Below are 21,924 nucleotides of genomic sequence, written 5' to 3'. Positions count from 1 at the left end.
TAATGTAAAGACAAATCTTGCCCCAAAGAACTTACAATCTAAATATATTATGAGAGACAACAGGTGGAAATAATGAATAGATGGGGGGGGGAATGCAGGATACCAGTAAGACAATTACGATCAATGTAATCCAACACAGGAGCTGCCTAGTCTTTGTTGAGTGTGTCTTGTAGATCTCATAGCAGAGTTGAGTTGTAAAGGAAAGATTTAAAGGAAGATACAGTAGTGGCTATGCTGATTTTTGTGAGAACTCCTCCTATGCATAAAGATTGTAATTGGAGGAAGCATGAAGGGGAATGCTTGTTGAGGGGAAATTTGTGTTTGGGCAATGAAAGATGATAGAGCAGAGGTAGGGGTTGGCAGCTCAATAACATATAAGAGATAATAGGTAGGGTGAGGCTAACCCAGAAAGAACCTTAAAAGTGAAGGCAAATAGTTAGTGTTTGATGCAGTGGAGAAGGGGCACCAGTTGAAGGATTCAGAAAGGGGGATGATTAGTTGGAGCAAGAAGCCGGGATGTTCTTTGCAGTGACTTTTTGAATGGATGAAGAAGGGGAGAAAAACTGTTCCTATTTGATATGTGAGGTACCATAAGAGAGAGTTTAAAAAGGTAGCTTTGATTTGTGAGTTCCCAATTAGTAACTTAAAAATAAGGTATAAAACCAAACTGAATTATTTAAGCCTCCAGAATATTTACAGCAAATTTAATGTAGTGGAGGACTGTGAATGGCACAAAGTGATAAAATTAAAAACTTTATTTAATATAAAATATTTCAGCAAACAGGCATTACAGTATAACCATACACTCTGTCTATACTCTCATTCTTAGATGAAGTACTGCATTTATGGGTGATCAATCCCTAATTGAGGAGAACGGTTATAGTCCTTTCTCTAATGGTACCTTGTTGGTGGATGGGCGTGCCTAATCTAAAATTAATGTGCTACCGTTTTTATAATCAATTATAATAATACCTCTTAATTAATGAACATTAAGTCCACCTTTTTAACATAATTAAATATTTTTACTTTCGCATTAGCTATTTAACATTAATTGTCATTTTAGTTAACATCTGTGTAAATACCATACCAGTAACTATCAGTATAGATAACATTTTCCAGAACGTTAACATTTTATCTAAAACACGTGTAAAAACCAGTTAGGACCAAAACATGTTTGCAGCATAACCAGGGATTGTGTCCTGATTTATCTTCAACTTGCCTCTAAATTGTCTCACCTTACATTACTCATATTTTACCAAGCATCACTTAACTATCGTCAAACTTGTTTTTACAAAATAGATTTTTGGGTGTTTCTATATAAATATAAGCACCACAACCCTCTCTATAGGCTACAGACCAGACAAGGCCTTACATGTTTGAAGCTGAGATTATAAAAGGATCTTTGATCCTCAACCACCTCAGGTCTTTTTTTATTTTATTTTTTTAAATTAGGTGTGAGTATATAGACCTTCACTCCATGCCAGGAGAGCACTTTTTTGGTTTGTGTGGGTTGTGGTGCTTTGTTTTTTGTTTTGTTTTAGCCTCAAATATCCTGATAGTTTACTGTCATTATTGGAGTTTTGATATCTTAGATTATAGTCTAAAGAGTTTCTAGATAACTTGGTGGGCATAATAAAATGAGAAAAGGGAAGCAGTAGATTAAAAGGAAGAAAGATGATAAAAAATATAGAACAGAGTAAGGCAAAAGAAAAGCAAACAAGAGTGTTAGAAATAACAGTTGCACAACTAGTTTGACTAGATGTGGAAGTCAAAGGGAGAATTTCTGTGGGTCTGTGCTATGAAAATACAGCTGATCTGTGGGAGATCTGGGTTTTGTTTCTTGTACTTTGGATCACTGGGGACTGGAAGAATTGCAATAGTAATTATGTCAGTCTTTACCTATGTTAGTTAAAGAGTCAAGTTTGATCCTGGGAATGGCTGTCAACCCTAACAGAGGACAAACTTGGTGGCGCAGGGTAAAGAGAAAATCTAAAGCCTCACAATGATTACTCAGGCAAATTCAGAATTTGTAAGTGTATTCTTTGAGATAGTCAAGTTAAGCCTGTTGTTTAGCTATATGAATGCAGAGAACTACTAGCCACAGAATAAATGAAGTCAGACCAAAGAATGGGAGAACTTTATGTAATCCTTTAAGAATAATAAAAAGTAATTTCCAACTAACCATTTGCAATGTGTAAGGAAAGTAGAACAAGCAGAAATAACTAAACATAGTGTCTGTTTTGGTCAAAACAATTGCAAGTAGAACACTTTGGAGGAAAACTCGGTATTTTCTATATGCAGAAGACCAAAAAGAAAAAGAAAATAAAACAAAGTCAAGATCAAGAGGAAGAAGAAGCAGAGGAGTCAGAGTATGGTGAGGAACCAGTAAAACCCATCCCTCCTAAGCTGGCTGATAGGCTGGAGGTAGAGCAACAAGTTAGAGAAAAAGCCATCAACATCAGGAGAAAACCTGGAGAACCTGTTTTAATTCCTGAGTTGAGCCTGACTGGAAGTATAACTCCTAATGATCTGTGCCCCAGGTAAGATTGCTCTGAGACATTTGTGGTTCTCTACAAATTAGTTTGTCATTTATAATTTTAGGTAGCTGAGGTAATATATTTTATTGGACCAACTTTTGGTGGAAGGGACAAATTTTCATGGTTCACAGAGCTCTTTCTCAGGTCTTTGAAACTTGAAAGCTTCTCTCTTCCACCAACAGAAGTACGTTACCTCATCTACCGTGTCTCTCTCATATCTTAGGACTAACACAGCTGCAACACTGCAAGTACTTATTATTTTGTCATTATCAATCTTCTGTTATATTTTTAGTTTGAACATGATTTTTATTTAATTTAAATTAATTAAACTTTAGAAATACATTCTGAACACCCTGCTTAGCCTAGCTATTGGAATGTTCAGCATCTTCTTTCTAAAGTTGTTATAACTTTATTAAGTTCCTTTGTAGGTCACATTTAAGATCCTGCATATATTTATATAAAGTCCTGCAGGTTCCTCCGTGGCCAAGGAGGACCCTACAAGCAGTAGAAGAATTGCAGTACCACTGTCACTAGAAAGAACAGGTGCAAAGTCGAGAGGCCATTCACTGAATTTTGGTAGCTCTTTATGTATCATGGAGTCCAGCTCTGTGACAGCTCCCTGTGGGAATGAGGACGAGTATCTGCAGATGCGCTGAGGGAGTGCCAGGGAAATGTGGTGGGTCCAGTGCAGGGGTGGGCATGGAAATTTTATGGCGGGCCATAAATGCTCACAGAATTGGGGATTGGGGTGCAGACCCTGGGTTGGGGCCAGAAATGAGGAGTTCAGGGTGCGGGAGGGGGCTCCGGGCTGGAGCAGGGGGTTGGGGTGCAGGTGCGGAGTGAGGGCTCCGGCTGGCAGTATGGGCTCTGGGGTCCAGGATGGTGGGACCGAGAAGTTCGGAGGGTGGGAGGGGGATCAGGGCTGGGGCAGGGGGTTGGGGTGCTGGAGGGGGTCTGGGGTACAGGCTCCGGGCTGCGCTTACCTCAAGCAGCTCCCGGAAGCAGCGGCAGGTCTCCTGTCTGGCTCCTACGTGGAGGCGCGGCCAGGTGGCTCTGCACTCTGCCCTGTCCACAGGCGCCACCCCTGCAGCTCCCAATGGCCACTGTTGCCAGTAAATGGGAGCTGCGGGGGTGGCGCTTGGGGTGGGAGCAGCATGCATAGCCCCCTGGCTGCCCCATACATAGGAGACGGAGGAGGGACATGCTGCTGCTTCCGGGAGGCAGGCAGAGCCATGGCACACGTGGAGCGGGGCAAGCCCCAGACTCCGCTCCCCGGCAGGAGCTCAAGGGCCGGATTAACACGTCTGAAGGGCCAGATGCGGCCCGTGGGCCATAGTTTGCCTACCCCGGTCCAGTGGATCAGCAAACTGCACAGATCCACTGGCCATGAATCCTTTAGAGAAGGACAGTGGGCCACGAACACCTGTACAACTATGAGCTGTTGTAATATCTGTGGCCTCGCTGCACACGTGAAAAATTTCACACACACCCCACTCAACCCATATGCAAAGTCCTATTATCTCAGGCTGTGGGTGAGATACTTAGTGACAGAATCATTTTCACAACCCAAAGTTAAAGGGCAAGGCACCTCTGCATCTGTAACTCATGGAATGTAGCAGATGCCAACCTAGCCAATCCCATGTAAAGTGTGTAGACACACAGTCTTCACAGATTGTTGACCCTCTGGTTGTCTCCAGCTCCTCCCTCTGTTGTTTCCTATTCCTATTACAGCCCAATACTGAGGTTTTGTTGGGGTTTTGGGGATGTTGGTGGTAACAGACAGCCAAACCAAAGACACAGTATGGGCAGCTGTGCAACTGGAATGTAGGCATTACTACAGACCAAGGACTATATTAGCTTCTGTAGTCTCCCAGTTGAATTTTGTGGCCAGTAGATACTTGCAGGCAAAACTCTTACTCCCCTGCCTGCCCTCAACACCCACCACCCCTATGCTCGCCTCTTCCCAGCTTCACTCTTGTAGTGGAGCTACAGTGGTTAGTCTGCAATTTTGGGACTTCTGCAACCATGGAGGAGGTTGAAGAATTTCACCAAATGTGAATGTTTTTTGTTTTCCCCCACATCAGTTATGTATATAAACAGCCATTTTTACAGTTGATAGATGTTAAACTAAGGCTGCTTGGTTCTCCGTGGTTTAGGCCACCATGAGTACATCACACCTGAGCCCAAGTCCTTCCATAGGCTCCCAGGCAGCTTTGAAAAGGCCTTTCCACCATAAGAATGACACGCACACCATTGACACTCCGTTCTCCCCAAAAACCTCCAGTCAACAAATAACAAAAAATTACACTGAAGGAAACCAACCTTTAAAAATTATTTAAATCTTAAGAAAAAAAAAACAAGCAGACTTTTTTATACTTGAAAAGGGAGAAATGTCAAAGACTCCATGAAATCCACTAGAAACTTCACTGTCACTATCAATGTTATGTGGAAGGTGCTCAGACACCATGGGACAAGCAGTAGATAGAGAGAGAAGAAATTTACACATTGTCAGTATTTCAGAGTTTAACACAGATTATTTAAGGGGTTTCAATTTCTTAAACTGTTCCATATCAAGGTTATGCAGAAAATAGCTTTAGCATAAACCATTCCTGTTGCTGTTCATCTTTCACACTGCCAGCATATTTTAGATCCTGACTGCTTTTGATGTCGTTTATAATGTGTGGGGGGAAAGAATTTTCACTAGATGAACAGGTCAGATTTTATCTCCACTTGAGGCTTCTTCATATAACAGTAAGAGGAAACATTTTATTTTAAAATCTTTTTGTATGCATGAGAAACCAAAGTAATTGGAATTCCCAAGTCATTTTCCTGTGTAGTGATTTTTCTATGGAGTGATTAATTGGCATATTTTTGGTTTTTCTCTTCCTTTCTTTTCAGTAATCGGACTCATATAAAATACCCCAAAGAGCAAAGATATTTTGCACAAAATCTCTCTTGCTACAATTTATGTTCACAGGGCAGAAGTTTTAAGACGAGAAGATGTAAAGAAACGTTCAGTATTTTTAAAAGTCCTTTTCAACACTAAAGAAGTGTCGAGGACCGTCACCCGGCAAATAAGCTCAGACTTCAGAGTTCACTTTGGACAGATTTTCAATTTGAAAATATTCAATTGGCCAGAGAGTTTGAAACTTCAGGTACATAATTCTTTTGCAAGGACTGCACTATGTAACAAATATTAAAAAGACCATTTTAATTACTTGCTTTTACGCTCTAGTTTTTAATAACAGCTAGAAGGTTGTGAAGCGTAGGCCCTCCAGGGCCTGAATTGTTCCCCTACCTCAGCTCTAAGTGACAAAGATCTAACTTGGCAAATCGCATTTTTAGCCTGGGCATGTGTTGGGAGGGGAGAGGGCCAAGATTTGTCCCTTATCTCTTGGTCTGGATAGTGTGGACTGAGATTCAGAGAAGAAATTAAAATATCTTTAAAAAAATACACTTAAATTAATAGGTTCTGGCTCTATTCCGGGTTTCAAAAGGGAAATCAATAAATGATCAAATTATATGGTTCCGTTGGTAAGTGAAGCACCTTTCTTACTGTTAGAGAAGCTGTGGTTTACGGCACAGGTAAAACGAATATGATTGTCGTCTGTTCTACTCGGAAAACTCGTGTCCACAGAATAAAACTACTGGACCGTTTGAAAACATTTAGTCTCTTGATCAAGTTGTTAACTTGAGTTAAAGGGAAGGGTGCACTCTCTGAATTCTGAAAACTGCTTCATTCGCTCAGAAAAGGATAATTTAATAATGTAATGAAGCAGACAATAGCACACTTTTAAAATAACACATTGTTACAGTGCTATGTCTAAGGGGTGCCTAATGCAACATTTATCATCCAGGCTGTCTTTTCATGGTACAGTTAAAGGTACACACTAGCCTCCTTTCTTCCATGCCCACTTGTGCCACCCACCCTCTTGCACAGGGACAAAGTGTAGCTGCAATCCCTCCTCTCAGTGTAATGCTGAAACTGACCCTCCTAGTACCTCTTTTACCGCAAACCACCCCGAAGGGGACCAGGAGGGGAGACAGGGCCATGGCACATGGACCTGTGGAGCTGGCCAGGCACATTGAGGAAAATAGGCTGCACTGATCTAAGGGCTGATATAGTGTACATGCTCTCGTTTGCTGGTAGCTCAGTAAAGGGTTGTATCTTATGAGACATAGTCCCTCCAGTAGCTTCCCTGGTGTGGGGTGTCTGTGCCACCACCAAATTGGTCAGTAGTTGCATATTGTGTAGGAAGGTAGTAGGGGATTTTCATTAAAGGCTAGATGTTGCCCTAAATGCCATCAGGCACATGAGATGTAGAGGGGACACTCAGCAGCCAAAGTTGACAAAAGGGATTTTTATGAGTCAGCAAGGATTCCTCCTGGGTATTCCCTTAGAAAATTATCTTGTCCACTACTTAGTCATTGCTTTAAACACTGTACATATGTAAATCTTTAAATTGTTACTTATCAATCTAATATTCCTCTACATCTTAATCATGTTAACTGCTTTTTTCTGAACACCCTCCAACTTACTCTTATCTTGTAGTAATGAGGCACCCAGAATTGAGTGTAGCATTTCACTACTTATGTCATTGCTTATTTCAGATATATGAAACAATGGGACTTAGCAGCACTAACTTGTTAGCAGAAATGTTTATACCTGTCCCTGAGACTACAGTTCACACTGATAATGCTCGTACAGAAGAAATAGAGTTTAGCAGCAACCAGCGTGTGATGTTGGACCACGAAGGAGTTGGGAGTGGTATGGATTCTTGCTTACTCTCAGTGGTGCTTGGATTAGAATGTTTTACTCTTAGATTGAGCCCAACATATTACTTTGACATAGTTTTACCCAAGTAAATAAAATATATTTCCGTATGTTAAGAATGTTCTGCTAGTCTCAGGCATAAAGTATAATTCAATCACGAGCATTTAGAACCTCTGAGACTGAGTTATATAAAACGGTCCCAGGTCATATTATTAGCTAAATTTATGGTGGGATTTTTCTTTGTCCTACTTTGTGAAATACTTTTAGTTTTTATGTAATAAAAAATTATATGATTTTAAAAGGCGTTCTAATTGTTACTTTTCACTATTTAAAAATAGAATCATCTCTAAAGTTTTGACTATAAGAAATATACATAGTGGGACAGTATGAGCTAGTATAAAATCAGCATTGCTCCACTGACAGCATTGATTTACAGCAGCTGAGAACCTGGCCCTGTAAAATATATTCTTGCGTACTAGGTTTTACTCTTCCTAACTGGTTTGCTTGCACACTTTAAAAATGCTTTATCCCTTTTCTTGACTTCCAACAACATTAAATCCCAATAACTTCTTTCTCAGTTGGGTCCCAAAGTCCCTGCACTCCAGACTCCACCATTTTATTATTTTTTATTTTAGTAATAAACATTTATATAGTACTATAACATTGCACGGTGTTTTACAGATTCTTTAGAGATTAACAAATTACTTTATCCCAAGGAGTTTCCAATCTTAAATTAGATAAATCTAGCACATGAAGATAAACTAAAGAGAGGAGTAGAAAAAGGGGCAATTAAGGTAAAAATAAAAATAATATTGAGAGTCATATTATGAAGTGAGCGACTCATACATTTCAGTATTTTGCAATAGAGACTAGGGTAGGGCAAGAGAGCAGGAGCAGCCTACATAGGAGTGAAGTCAGTGGTGGAAGGCAAGGTGAAAGATGTGGGTGCTGAGCAGAAGAGAGTGAGTGGGTTGAAGGCCAGTGAGCATGCTGGATATGCATACGGCTGTACATCATGGTTCCCTGACGGCTGACTTTTCAACCATATGTCTTTTGATTACCATTCAGGAATAAAACCACCTTTTGGAAAAGTGAGAGCCTTCTAGTAGTGGTTCAGTGTGCAGTTAGGAAAACAAATTCTTCCAAGAGTAGGTGTTGGTGCTAGTTGGTGTTAATCACATTGTTTTCACAGATACTGAATTAGTGTTTCATAAATCACAATAGGATACTGCAATTTTGAAACTTACAGGAAAGATCATTGTATATGTTTTTTGTTTTTCTCCTGCATGTAGGTGTGCCATTTTCATTTGAAGCTGATGGTAGTAATAAGATTACTTTAATGACCTCTGGCAAAGTGTCCAATAGTGTTTCCTGGGCAGTTGGAGAAAATGGAGTACCCTTAATTCCTCTAGTTTCCCAGCAGAAAACAGGGATTCCAAGGTAATATGCTGCAGTGATGTGTTGAAAAATTTAATATATTATGGTATTTAAAAGTATTTAGAAAAGAGGTGACTTTTAATAATCAAGCAATAACTGTCATATGGCTTTTTAAAATACAGAAACTTTTTTCTCTTATGTAGTTTATCCCAATGCAAAGGATATAGAGATATTATTTTAGGTAAATATTTTAATTAACATTTTAATCTTTTAACATTTGGTTGCTAGACAGCATAAAATGCTGAAAGAAGTGGCAGCTGATGCCTTCATTATTATAATGCCCAGATAGCAAACTAGGGTCAGTGCAGTTTTTTCTTCTTATTTTTTGTGTTAGGTGTGAAGAGAACATTATTGGTAATCATCCCCAAGAAATACAACCCGCAAGCAAGGCTTATACAAAATATATTATGCATACAGTGTGTCTACTTTAAATGTCATTCTTACCATGGGTTGAGAGAAACTAAACTACAGGAGTGATAAAGAGGGTAGCACAGGTGTATTGTCACTGTTGCTCTTATTTAATTGGTTAAAAATAAACCTGGCCTCAATTCATACTAAATTTACTTCCCAACTACTGGTCCATGTGAGCCCTGGAAGCCTGGTAAGCTACAGAAAGTAATACCTGGTCTGTATAAGAAAATCTCCCCTATCCTGAGGTTGCAAACTAGGCATAGTGGATTGCCCCTTCCCAGTGGTGGCAACTATGGTCACTTCTGTGTAATTCCAATGAACTGAATGGCATTACACCATGGATAAACATGGCCCTCTGACTCTACCATCAGCTCTTGGAAGTTATATTGGGTGACTGGTATGAGGTGAGCATGCTGTGAGTTTTCCCTGTCATCTTAAGTTGGGAAATAGTTCTTCCCAATGGTAATCCATCCAGTTCTCTCTTTGACCCAAACTGCAAGAAAGAAAGTTATTCTAGATTGATTAGCTCATACTTACTGTATGGTGGGAGGTTGAAAGATCATTAGCAGCATGGAGCAGCAGCTCATTTATATGGTCTCTGTTACTTCTGTACAATTGTGCAGCAGAGTTTTTTAAAATATGAATGAATGCAATGCTCATGAACAGTGCTGCATTGGCTGAAGTCCTTTGTTTGCCCATAGAACAGATAAGGTCCATGCCTACCAGTACCATGGAACTAGCAGTGCAAGCTTCCCATACTCCTCCCTTCCCTCATGTGCTTGAAACCTGATCTGGAGAGTTCACATCTAGGAGTGAGAGGATATTTTTGGCTATATATCCAGTCAGTGCTTGACCTATGCGGAGACTTTCAAAAAGAGGGCCAATTGTGGTGTTGGGGAGGAGTTCCCTTAAATTTGGGCTGTCATAATTTTGCTCCTGAAAATATTAGCTTGAATTGGAGCCAGAATATCTTGTGGTCTTCTAGAATTGTATAGCCTGGAATGCTGTGGATATTTTTGTCTGAAGTGGATGCTTAAAGGATATCGGAGTCTGTTTTTCCCATTGATGCTGAGTGTGGTAGGGTCAGTAGCCTCCTATGCACCCCCTTGTGGCCAGGGGTTTGTCTGCTGTACCCTGCTAACAATTTCTCCCCTCCTCAGGGCTGTCCCATTGTGTTGCCACCAAACAAGCAGTCTCACAGGCCTTCTGGTCAGGGTTTGGTCTCTAGGTCCTTCTGGCCAGGCTTTTATTCCTTTTCCGTTTTCCCAGTACATAAACCAAAACCGAAAACAAAAACATAATGCTTACCTTGCTAGTCTTGCGCTCTGTCCTCAGGGGTTTCTCTTCCTCAGCTTACTGCCAAGCCTCCTGCCTCTGGGAGTCCCAACAACTCTCACAACCTCCCTTTATTGCAGCTTCTCTCTCATTGCAGCTTCTTGCTGCTGTTTTATAGAGGAACCACCTGAACATACATACATACATACATATAACTTTCTTTAGTGCTAATGGAAGTTATCTCTGTTTGTCTTTTGTTGCGCAGAGGATCTATCGTTCCAAAAGATAAAATATATTTAATTCCAAACACTTTCATAAACCACCATTCTGAAAATTCAAAAGCTTGATTAATTCCATAACAAAAAACCTTCATGGTATTGTCATGGTAATTAATTGTACTGTCCTTTTCACAAAAGAAAACGTTGTCTGTCCTTTTATAGGTCATAAATATTTGTAGCAAAAAACACCGCAAATCATGAAGAGAGAAATGCCAAAAGCTTGCTTGCTTTCTTATTGTGAGTCTATGATCAAATTTCCTATTTCCAAGTGGTGGAATTTGCAGTCCAAATATTTTTTTCAAAAAATTATTCTTTATGTTTATTATATTGCACTGACCAAAGAAATACATCTGTTTTTAAAATCTGAATCCTTTGGTATCAACTATCATTTCAGTGCTTTAAAAAATATTGATGCCATTGCGTCTATTGGCACATCAGGCTTAACTGACATGAAGAAACTAGCCAAGTGGGCAGCAGAAACAAAGCTGGATCCAAATGACCCAAAAAATGCAGATCTGATGCAGCTGATAATGGTAAGAAGGCTTTAATGAAACCATTTTGTTGAAATCTGGGATTTGCAAAAAATGTTATGACTCTTAAAGGACGTGAAGAAAATAATCCTGCTTTAAACACAAAAAGTAACAGTTGAATTCTACGTGTAGTTGGTTTCAGAGTGGCAGCGGTGTTAGTCTGTATCAGCAAAAACGAGAAGTCCTTGTGGCACCTTAGAGACTAACAAATTTATTTGGGCATAAGCTTTCGTGGGCCAGAACCCACTTCATCGGATGCATGGAGTGAAAATACAGGAGCAGGTATAAATACATGAAAGGATGGGGGGGTTGCTTTACCAAGTGTGAGGTCAGTCTAATGAGATAAATCAATTAACAGCAGGATACCAAGGGAGGAAAAATAACTTTTGAAGTGGTGAGAGAGTGGCCCATTACAGACAGTTGACAAGAAGGTGTGAGTAACAGTAGGGAGAAATTAGTACTGGGGAAGTTAAATTTAGGATTTGTAATGACCCAACCACTCCCAGTCTCTATTCAGGCCTAATCTGACGGTATCCAGTTTGCAAGAGACTGGGAGTGGTTGGGTCATTACAAAACCTAAATTTAACTTCCCCAGTACTAATTTCTCCCTACTGTTACTCGCTGAAAGTCCTATCTTACTCCCATTGAAGTCAATAGGAATTTTGCCATTCACTTAAAAAAATAGAATTGGGCTCTAAGTGATCATAACAACATACTGTTGTGTTTGTTTAGAGGTATGAGCTCATCAGGTTCATAATTGAAACCAGGGTGAAAGTACACTTTTTTGGCTCTTTTTAGATCTGTTTTAGTTTCCCCTCTTGGTCTTTGTTTTTGGATTGTTTAGCTATGAGTAGTAACAGTCGACGGTACGCTTCACCTTTCTCTTTCATTTAGAAAATAATCTCCCAGTTGATTTTTTGTTTGCTTGTAAACGAGTCAAATGTTACAGATTCGAGATGCCATCACATTAGGAAGCATAAATGTATATCTAGAGCCCCTGGTCACTGCCAGAAAGGAGGGTAAGCATAAAATGTGCAGAGTTCAAGCCAGTCTGGCTGGTTCTATATAATCTGAATGAAGAGATGAGAGGACAATCAAAATTTTAAAGTGAATGTGTGGTTAGTTTTTACGCCCCATCTTCGTAGGCGGGCTCATCAACACCATCAAGTTATGGTACAGGGTTTACACACTGTCTGCTTTATGGAGATTCTGAGTTAGTTGAGTTTCCCTGTGCATGAAAATTAATTTTCCTTTATTCAGTAAGATTTTCCAGGCAGGTTGTTTTCCCAGAACAGATCATTAGATTGGTTCAAGAGATTTATCTTTAAATCATCAAACAGTAAATCAAAATCTTGAAAATCTGATGATGTAATTTGAGATGATTTTAAGACACTGATTGTCAAAAGTCAGGCACAATAATGTACATACAGTTGTGTGACTTTGAAAATTAGGTGTTTAAAGTTGACACAAGTTACCTTTTTAAAAATTTTGATGGAGTTAATTTAACACTAACATTAATTATTTAGGAAAAAAAAAAAAGAATCTACCTCATCACAATTTTGAAATGCATTCAGATCCTGAGCTGCATTTTCTGTGTCTCACTATATGGCCAGTCTGGTCTTCTTGCTGGAAGTATCATTGGACTGGCAGCTCTGATTGAAAGATAAAACAGAACCATTCACAGGAATGGAGAAAATGAAACATGGTGTTTTTAATAAATAATACAAACATTAATTTAATATTGGGCACTTGATTTTGAAATGTCAAGCTAGTTTTGCATTGATATAACCCATTGATTTCAGTGGAGTTACACTTGTGTGAAACTGGTGTAAATGGAAAAGGGAATCCAACCATATTTTTAAATTAAATAAGTATGTATGTCGGACCAAACTGTGAACCCCTTCTCCCCTGGGGAGCAGTTGTTTACACAAGTAGTCCCACTGGAGGAGATGACACTGCTCAAGTGAGTAACAGCTCATTAATGGGAATGAAGCATTCACAAACTGCTCTTAGCTACCTCAAGCTTCAGTCCTGCAAAGACATACATATGTGCATAACTTTATCCATGTGAGTAATTTTAGTGAGTTGTAGGACTTGGGATCTTTTTGAATATTGACTTCAGTGTTGTAATTGTAGGGGTCCTGACCCAAAAAGGAGTTGTGGGGAGGTTGCCAGGTTATTGTAGGGGAGGTTGCGGTACTGCTACCCTTACTTCTGCACTGCTGCTGGCAGCTGCACTTCCTTCAGAGCTGGGCAGCTGTCTGCAGGCCGGGAGCCCAGCTCTGGAGGCAGAGCCGCCGTCAGCAGCAGTGCAGATGTAAGGATGGTATGGTATGGTATTGCCACCCTTACTTCTGCGCTGCTGCCTGCAGAGCTGGGCCCTCAGTCATCAGTTGCCACTATCTGGCTGCCCAGCGCAGAAGTAAGGGTGGCATGGGCTGGCAGGGCACTGCCTTCAGAACTGGGTGCCTGACCAACAGCCACCGCTCTCTGGCCACCTAGCTCTGAAGGCAGCAGAAGTAAGGATGGCAATACTGCAACCCCCCTAAAATAACGTTGTGACCCCTGCCACCCCCTCCGCAACTCCCTATTGGGTCAGGACCCTCAATTTGAGAACCACTGGTCTCCCCCATGAAATCTATACAGGATAAGGTAAAAGCACACAAAAGACCAGATTTCACGGAGGGAGACCAGGTTTTATGATCCATGATGGGTTTTTCATGGCTGTGAATTTGGTAGGGCCCTACGTATGACTGTCTTTGCAAGATTGGGGCCTAAATTATATACTGTACCATAGTTTTCCTTTATATGTTGAAATATGTATAGCTTCAGTTGTCACTCTAACAGTTATTACAATATTTTATATTACATTTAAATTGTGAATGAATTAAATTCCACTATATTCTTACTAAAAACAAAGAATTATTAAAAACCTTATTTTAAAATATGTTATATTTTGGCATATTCAGGCTGGTTTTGATTACAGTGAGGCTCTTGGCAATATATCTAATAGAATTAGTCAACCCATTGAAAAAATATTTTATGGACATTTTTCACTCTGAATTGAACTTCTAATATTTACCTTTATTATTTAGATTGCCACTAGTGGAGATGCCTGTGTTCCTGGTTTCTTCAGACTGGAGCAATTGCAGCAAGAGTTTAATTTTGTTTCAGATGAGGAACTTAACAGATCAAAAAGATTCCGACTCCTACAACTCAGACACAGAGAGGTGGCAGAGTTCCGTAATTATAAGCAAGTCCCTTTACATGAAAGAGAAATAGCTGAAAAACTTTTTGAGGTAGGAAGTTGTCTGAAATTATTTAAATTATGGTCTTTAATAAAATGTTTATCAGTTTTATCTTCAGTAATATTTGGCTTGATGAAGTCAGTTCTTCATTACTTTGAGGGCCAAATTCTACCCTGACTTCAACTGCATTGACTCCAAAAGGATTACATGGAGTATAAGTCAAAAAAGTATTTCACTTTAAATATACGTCATGTTACCTAAATCTAGAATTTGATTGTCTCCTTCCAAAAAAATAGTTGCTGGAACAGAGTCTGGAGGAAGAAGATTTAAGTGGAACTGCACTTCAGCAATCTCCCCTATCCACCAGTCTATTTGGAATCCTCTTTTAAAGGAGAATTCCAAACATGAAAAGTCAAGAGAGGTGCAAAAGTTAATTGAGGCAACGACTTTGTTAACTTTTGTCCAACTTTTCAGAGTGTCTAAAGAAAACAGTGCTACTGAATTGAAGCAAATATTGGGGGGAACAATCAAGCCAATAGTGTTTTCTTTTTCATTTTTTTTTTTAAACCATCCTTCTTCCATGATCCTGGGTCTCTGATGTCGTTTAAGGTTCTTCAGGTGGCCTCTGTACCTTCCCACTCATGGGATGCACTGGTGATGTAGCTGACAGTGGAATGTTTCGTAGCAGTGCCTGTTAGAGCGCTCCCCTGCCCCTCCTTTTACTTTTACTGAACATTCTGAGGATGAGGCTATAAAAGGGTTTGTTGCACTCCAGCCACCTCAGTTCCTTCCAAATGTGTCAGCAGGTGGACCAGGAACCTCTCCAGGCTGATCCAGCCTGGACCCAACCTCTTCAAAGACGCTGCGCCTTAGTTAAATTTCTTAATTAGTTAACATTAGCGTTAGAAAATTTAGCTTTATTTTATTTAAAAAATTTATTTCTTTTATTTGTTCCCATACCTCGGTACTGGCTTACAGATCCTATGGTGGATCTAAAGAGGTAGAAGCCAGGATTTAAGAGGTGTGCTTCTTGTCCTTCTGTATTCCCCACTTCAGACTGGCATAGAAGGTGTCTGGCTTGGTTGGGGGAAGGACAGTCTCATGATCTGCAGCCAGTCCTAGTAGGAGCACCTCTTCAAATCTATCATTTCCCCTTCTGGATACAGGTGTGAGATACAGCTCCTGTTAGCAGGGTCAAGCACTGCTTTGGGTCCCTTTCAGTTCCCTTATGCTTGGTTCTGAAAACCCCCTCAGAATCTACATCAAAAATTAAGGCCACAGCACTGGGTAAATCTCTAAAGAAGGGCTCATGTCCCTGATGGACTGAAAGTAGCTGTTCCAGATATCAGTTCCGACTCCGCAGTGCTATCAGCATGTGCTATAATGGTAGATGCCCAGGTACATCACTTGGCTCCAGTCCCTTGTCGCTGACGCCACAATTTTCCCACCTGGTTTTGACCTGCCCCATGGCCAATGGTCCCTGTTGAACAGGTTCTGGACCGGGAAGGTCTATGTGCAGCCAACCAGTATCTCAGGTGCCTTTGTGATAGCCCTTTGTGCAACTGCGATGCAACATAGATGATGACGCACATGGTTGATGAATGCCTACTGACTAGGTGGCCTAGAAGAACTGCATCACACCACTGAAGATGCCATTGCTTGGCTAGAGGACTATGCACATGCTAAATAAATCACTTGGCTCTGCAGATAGATTCAGATCCAAAGGTTGTGCAAATACCAGCATCCCCATTGATAAGGGTAATAAAAGAAAAGCCTCAGCCTTTAGAGTGTCTGTGCTTCAGTTCCCTCATTTATATGATGGGGATAACAGCACTGCCCTATCTAACATGGGTCCTGGGAGGATAAATACATTAAAGATTGTGAGGTGATCTCAGTTTACATGACACATATTTCTACTTCGCTTCACATCACAAATCCCTTCACTTCCTTATGGGGAAGATACTGTCAGTACGTGATCCTTTCCTTTTGCCTTTCTGCTGGTCTTCACATATTTACAAATTGTCTATCTGTGGTGGGAGCATATCCAAGATGACAAAGTATATGCATATACCACTATTCTAAGCTTCCCAGTACCCACAGGGAGAGGTCAAGACATTCCCCATTGCCCTCAATACTCAGATCCTCTGAACTCCCAAAAGAGCCATCCAAAAGACTGGAAGGGACTTCTGATGAGGAGGTCACCCCACCTACCAATTTTTACTCCTTTTCTCGGGATGAAACCATCGTGCTCCCACCATCCATGATGGGTGATGATTTTAAACCGTTCCAAAAGGTGTTTAAGAGGATTGCAGACTCACTAGAAATACCACTGGAAGAAGTTGCAGAATCTTGACACAAGTTGTTGGACATTGTACAAACCTCAACTTCATCCAAGATTGCTCTCCCAATACATGAGGCACTCATGGACCCACCCAAAACCATCTGCTAGAACCCAGCTACAATTCCATCCACTTGTAAAAGAGCAGACGAAAAATATTACATTCCTCCCAAGGCAATCAAATTTTTGTTTTAGCCCCCCCACACCAAATGTTCTGGTGGTTAGATGCCTTGAATGAATGGGACAGAGAACATCACTCCAGATCCACTCCATATGATAGGGACTGGAAACGATTAGACCTCTTTGGGCATAAGGCCTACTCATCAGCAACCCTACAGTTAAGGATCACTAATTATGAGGTACTAATGGCCAAATACAACCACTCCAATTATTCATAGATGTCTGAATTTATTGATTATCTCCCTGCGGACAAAAAAAGGCAATTTAAAGCAGTCGTCTTGGAGGGCCATCTTCTAGCTCAAACAGCAGGGTGGATAAAAATCAATGATTTTTTTAAAAATTTTTTTAAAAAAAGGATTTTTTTAATTTAAATCTGATTTTTTTGTTGCTTTTTGAGGAAAAAACCTATCGAAAGATAGTTTTAATTAATATACATTATAGCTCAAAGATATCTCATCATGGAATAGGGATTATAAATTCTAATTCTATAGTATGAGACAATATTTTGTAAATGAGTTCCAATAGTTCATGAATTAGGGATCCCCAATCTTATGGGGTTCCAGGGGCTTCTGTATAGTAGATTATTTAAGTTAATCTTTCTATCTACCCAATGGGACTCAGTGCTCAGTCTAGAAGATGCTTAGTTTTGCAGTTCTCAAACTGTGGATTTGTGTCTCCAGAGATAACATGCTTGTTAGCAGCAAAAATGTTTTAAAATAAACAAATAAATAAATAATATATAGAGGTGAAAAATAACGACTGAGTTAGCTGTAGAAGCCAATATTTTAAGTTTCTCGTGTTGACCTGGCTGACCTAGTCAATTTAATTTTTTTTTAATTTCTTTTAACTATTTTAGTTAACAATTTTAACAAAAACAAACCTGATTTTAAAAAACTATAATGTTTAACTAAATTCAAAAATTCATATGCTTGTTTTGTTAAAATATTATACGTTTGTTGTTGAAGGAAAAAATCCAGAACATGTAACGTTGTTGTTTTAGTTAAATGACATAATTTAAATGTCTGTCCGGTGATGTTCTCCTCCTAATACCGCATGGCAAGAAAATCCTCCAAATATTAATGATTAACCTGTTGAATTGGAGATCTTTATGAAGTCATTGGGAGGGGAACTATCTACTTCAGTTGCCTTTGGTAAATGAAATAACCAAACAATCATTCATTTTCTGATATAGCTGTAAAACTAATCTGAAAAGTTTTCAAAATAAATCACTTTTAAAATGTATACTGTTTACCTTCTAAAAATGAAACCTACATCTATCTCTGAGTTGTGAAGAATATGTATTAAGGTTATAACAACCAACAAGAATGCACTTTTATGTAGAAATCCATGATTAAATCGAGTCTTTCTGACTAGCGATTTAAATCAAATTCACCCTGTCGAACAGCCTTACAAGCCTCACTGGATTCAGCAGACACAGCGGCACAGTCCATCGCCACGGCCATAGTCAAGTGGTGAGCTTCCTGGCTCCACCTCTCTGGGTTCCCCAAAGAGGTACAGTCCACTATAGAGGATCTCCCATTCAAGGGACCAAAGTTGTTCCCAGCTAAGACAGATGAGTTGCTCCACACACTAAAAGACTCCAGGGTGACTCTTCAATCCTTAGGCATCTATATGCCTACACAAAGAAAGAAGCAGGCGAATACTGCTTGGCACAAAGAACAAATTCTGCGCCGTACACACAACCACAGAGGCAATATGACCCACAAAAACATAGAGGCCCACAAAACGGAAACCACTACCTCTCAGTCATCAACATCTCAGCAACCCCCCTCTCAACAGCAGCTTTAAGGGCTTGGTCGAGGACCGAAGATGCCTCCCGCATTTTCAAATGCTGGAACCATCTGCAACTTCCCATCCTTTTGGAGACCACCTGACTCTATTCCACCCAACACGACAGGCCATCACGTCAGAGAAATGGGTACTAGAAATCATCGAGACTGGCTATTCAATCCAATTTATCTCTACCCTCCCCACCCACTCTCCCTCTCTGTCCCTCTTCAGGGACCCTTCTCTTGTGCACCTACTACAACAGGAAGTAAACCATCTCCTGCAGCTGGGTGTCGTAGAAGCCAGTACCAACACAACACAGAGGGAAGGGCTTCTGCTCCCATTATTTCTTAATCCAGAAAAAAATGGAGGATGGAGGTCCATTCTTGACCTAAGGAAACTCAACAAATTCACCAAGACTCAATGGTCCAGGATGGTCACGCTCGCAATGATAATCCCAGCACTAGAACAAAGGGACTGGTTCTTGGTGCTCGACCTCCAGGATACATAATTTCACATTACGATGCACCGTTCACCCAGGAAATTTCTCCAGTTTGTTCTGGGATAAAATCATTACAATATAAAGTACTCCCTTTCTGCCTGTCTAGGGCTCCACAGATGTTCTCAAAAATTCTTATGGTGGTGGTGGCTCACCTCTGCAGAAAAGGAGTCATAGTATTCCCCTATCTGGATGATTGCTTTCTCAAAACCTCCACCCAAGAAGAGGCCATAGAAGCTACCCAAAAGGCAACAGCTCTCTCTACACAGGTGGGCCCATAGATAAACGAGCAAAAATCAACGCTCACACCTGTATAGAGACTAGAATTCATCGGGGCTTACCTCAATTCACTGGAGGCCACAGCCTCTTTCCCACCACACAGATTTGTCAGACTAGTCAATCTCATCTCTACAACACAAACCAGCCCGCTGACATCTGCCACAACCTGCCTCCAACTGTTAGACCATATGTCAGCAACAACATTTGTCATGAAGCATTCCAGGCTACACATGCGCAGCATTCAAGGTTCACTCAGGATTGTATATATTCCACACAGACACAGTATAAACAAGTGCCTTAGGATGCCAGTCAAAGTAAAAAAAAAACTCTACTGTGCTGGACTCAACCACACAACCTTTGTGCAAAAGTTCCCTTCTCCCAGACTTCTCCAGCGATGATACTTCTCTGCTAGGGTGGGGGGGCAGTGCACTTGCAAACCACACAGTCTAGAGCAGGTGGTCCCCTTCAGAATCAATAATGCACATAAACCTACTAGAACGACGAGCAGTGTGCAATGCATGCTCAAACTTTTTGCCCATGATCAGGAAACAAGACCATAAAAGTGTTGATGGACAACTTTGCTTGATCTCTGTGCACAGACGTGATGTGATTATGGAACTGATGCATCCACCACAACATCAATATCTCAGCCTCCTACCTACCAGGATTCCAAAACACCACTGCGGATGCATTGAACAGAAAATTCTCTCAGGACCACGAGTAGGAAATAAACACTAAGGTACTACAGAGGATGTTCAAACACTGGGGTTTCCTGACTGTAGACCCCTTCATGACAACCCAGAGCACCAAGTGCCCACAGTTCTGCTCAAGAGCAGACCCCAATCTCTAGGCAATGCTTTTCTCCTCAAATGTGATGCACCTTTACTGTATGCCTTTTCCCCAACCCCTCTCTATCCAGGGTCGTACACAAGATATGGACTGAGAAATCCAGACTCATGTGGCCCAGATAAACATGGTTCCCTTACCTGTTGAAGATGGCGGTATGCCCACCACGCCCTCTTCCTCTTCTTCCACATCTCCTGTCTCAGGATGCAGGCTAGTTATACCATCTGCACCTGGAAATACTCCACCTAAAGGCATGGCTACCCCATGGTTTTAGGGCAATGAAATGAGCTGTTCAGAGGAGGTAAGGACCATACTGTTAAACTGCAGAAGGTCTACTAAATGATATACTTACCTGCACAAATCGAAGAGATTCCACATATGGTGCCACAATAGACAAACAATGGCAACTACCTCTCCTTTACCAATGGTATTAGATTATATACTAGAATTTAAGAAATCAGATCTTCCAATGAGCGTGCACCTCACGTCAATCACAGCTTTCTATCACAGAGTTGATATGTTCTCAGTCTTGCCCACCCTCCCACTAAATGATTTCTCATAGGTATTTGTATCCTTTATCCTGAAATATAAGCCCCTACTCCACCATGGGACCTTAATTTAGTGCTATCATGCCTTACTAGGCCCCCGTTTGAATGCTTGATGATGTGTTCACTTCTCCATCTGTCGATGAAGGTGGTCTTTCTCATTGCTATCACATCCACATGACGAGTAGGAGAACTTGAGGCTCTCATGGCACTCCCACATACACAAAAGTTATTCTATTATACCTAAAATAGCTTCCTCGTTCCACTTGAACCAGCCCATATGCTTCCATGCTGATAACCAGCCCATACATCTCCCATCGTTCTTCCCAAAACCTCATGGGAACAGATGAGAAACGATGTTCACATGCTGGACGTCAGAAGGGCACTAGCATTTTACATTGAAAGGACTAAACCCTTCAGAAAGTCACTGAAGTTATTTCTGTCACAGAAAGTTCTAAAGGAGCCGCCATATCCAAGCAAAGGCACTCGAAATGGATCTCTGGGTGCATTGACCTTTGCTACCATCAACAATAACTACAACCATCACTGTGGACCCGCACACACTCTACCAGATCGATTTCGACATTAACAGCCTTTCTCAACAATGTACCCATCATGGACATCTGCAAAGCTGCAACCTGGGCGTCAGCCCACATTTTCTCAGAGCACCATGCAATACAGCAGGACTCGACATCAGATGCTCTGCTTGGACTGACGGTTTTATCATGTGCCACAAATACAATTCCAAAACCCCTTCCTCCCGATGAAGGGGACTGCTCTACAGTCACCTAAAGTGGAACACTCACAGTGACCGTCCTCGAAGAAGAAGAGAAGGTTACTCTGTGCAGTAACTGAGGTTATTCCAGATGGTTGTCCTTGTGGGTGTGACACTACCCTCCTTCGTCCCCTCTACTTCAGAGTTTCCTGCTAGGGACTCTGCGATAGAGAAGGAGCTGAGG

The 21,924-nt window shown here is 40.8% G+C and overlaps 1 protein-coding gene across 3 annotated transcripts in view; it reads left to right on the top strand.

Moving 5' to 3' along the window:
- CC2D2A (coiled-coil and C2 domain containing 2A) overlaps positions 1-21,924 on the top strand; it is a 131,871-nt gene that overhangs the window by 49,823 nt on the left and 60,124 nt on the right. For all 3 annotated transcript variants that reach the window (XM_074951662.1, XM_074951661.1, XM_074951660.1), the window contains 6 exons: positions 2,302-2,540; positions 5,515-5,692; positions 7,149-7,305; positions 8,604-8,751; positions 11,107-11,245; positions 14,338-14,541. In XM_074951662.1, the coding sequence (XP_074807763.1) occupies positions 2,302-2,540; positions 5,515-5,692; positions 7,149-7,305; positions 8,604-8,751; positions 11,107-11,245; positions 14,338-14,541 (1,065 nt within the window). The remainder of the gene's footprint in view (positions 1-2,301; positions 2,541-5,514; positions 5,693-7,148; positions 7,306-8,603; positions 8,752-11,106; positions 11,246-14,337; positions 14,542-21,924) is intronic.

Source organism: Natator depressus, chromosome 4, assembly GCF_965152275.1.
Source record: "Natator depressus isolate rNatDep1 chromosome 4, rNatDep2.hap1, whole genome shotgun sequence".
NCBI lineage: Eukaryota > Metazoa > Chordata > Testudines > Cheloniidae > Natator > Natator depressus.
Note: the sequence above shows the minus strand (reverse complement) of the source record. Positions and strands in the feature narration are given on the sequence as shown.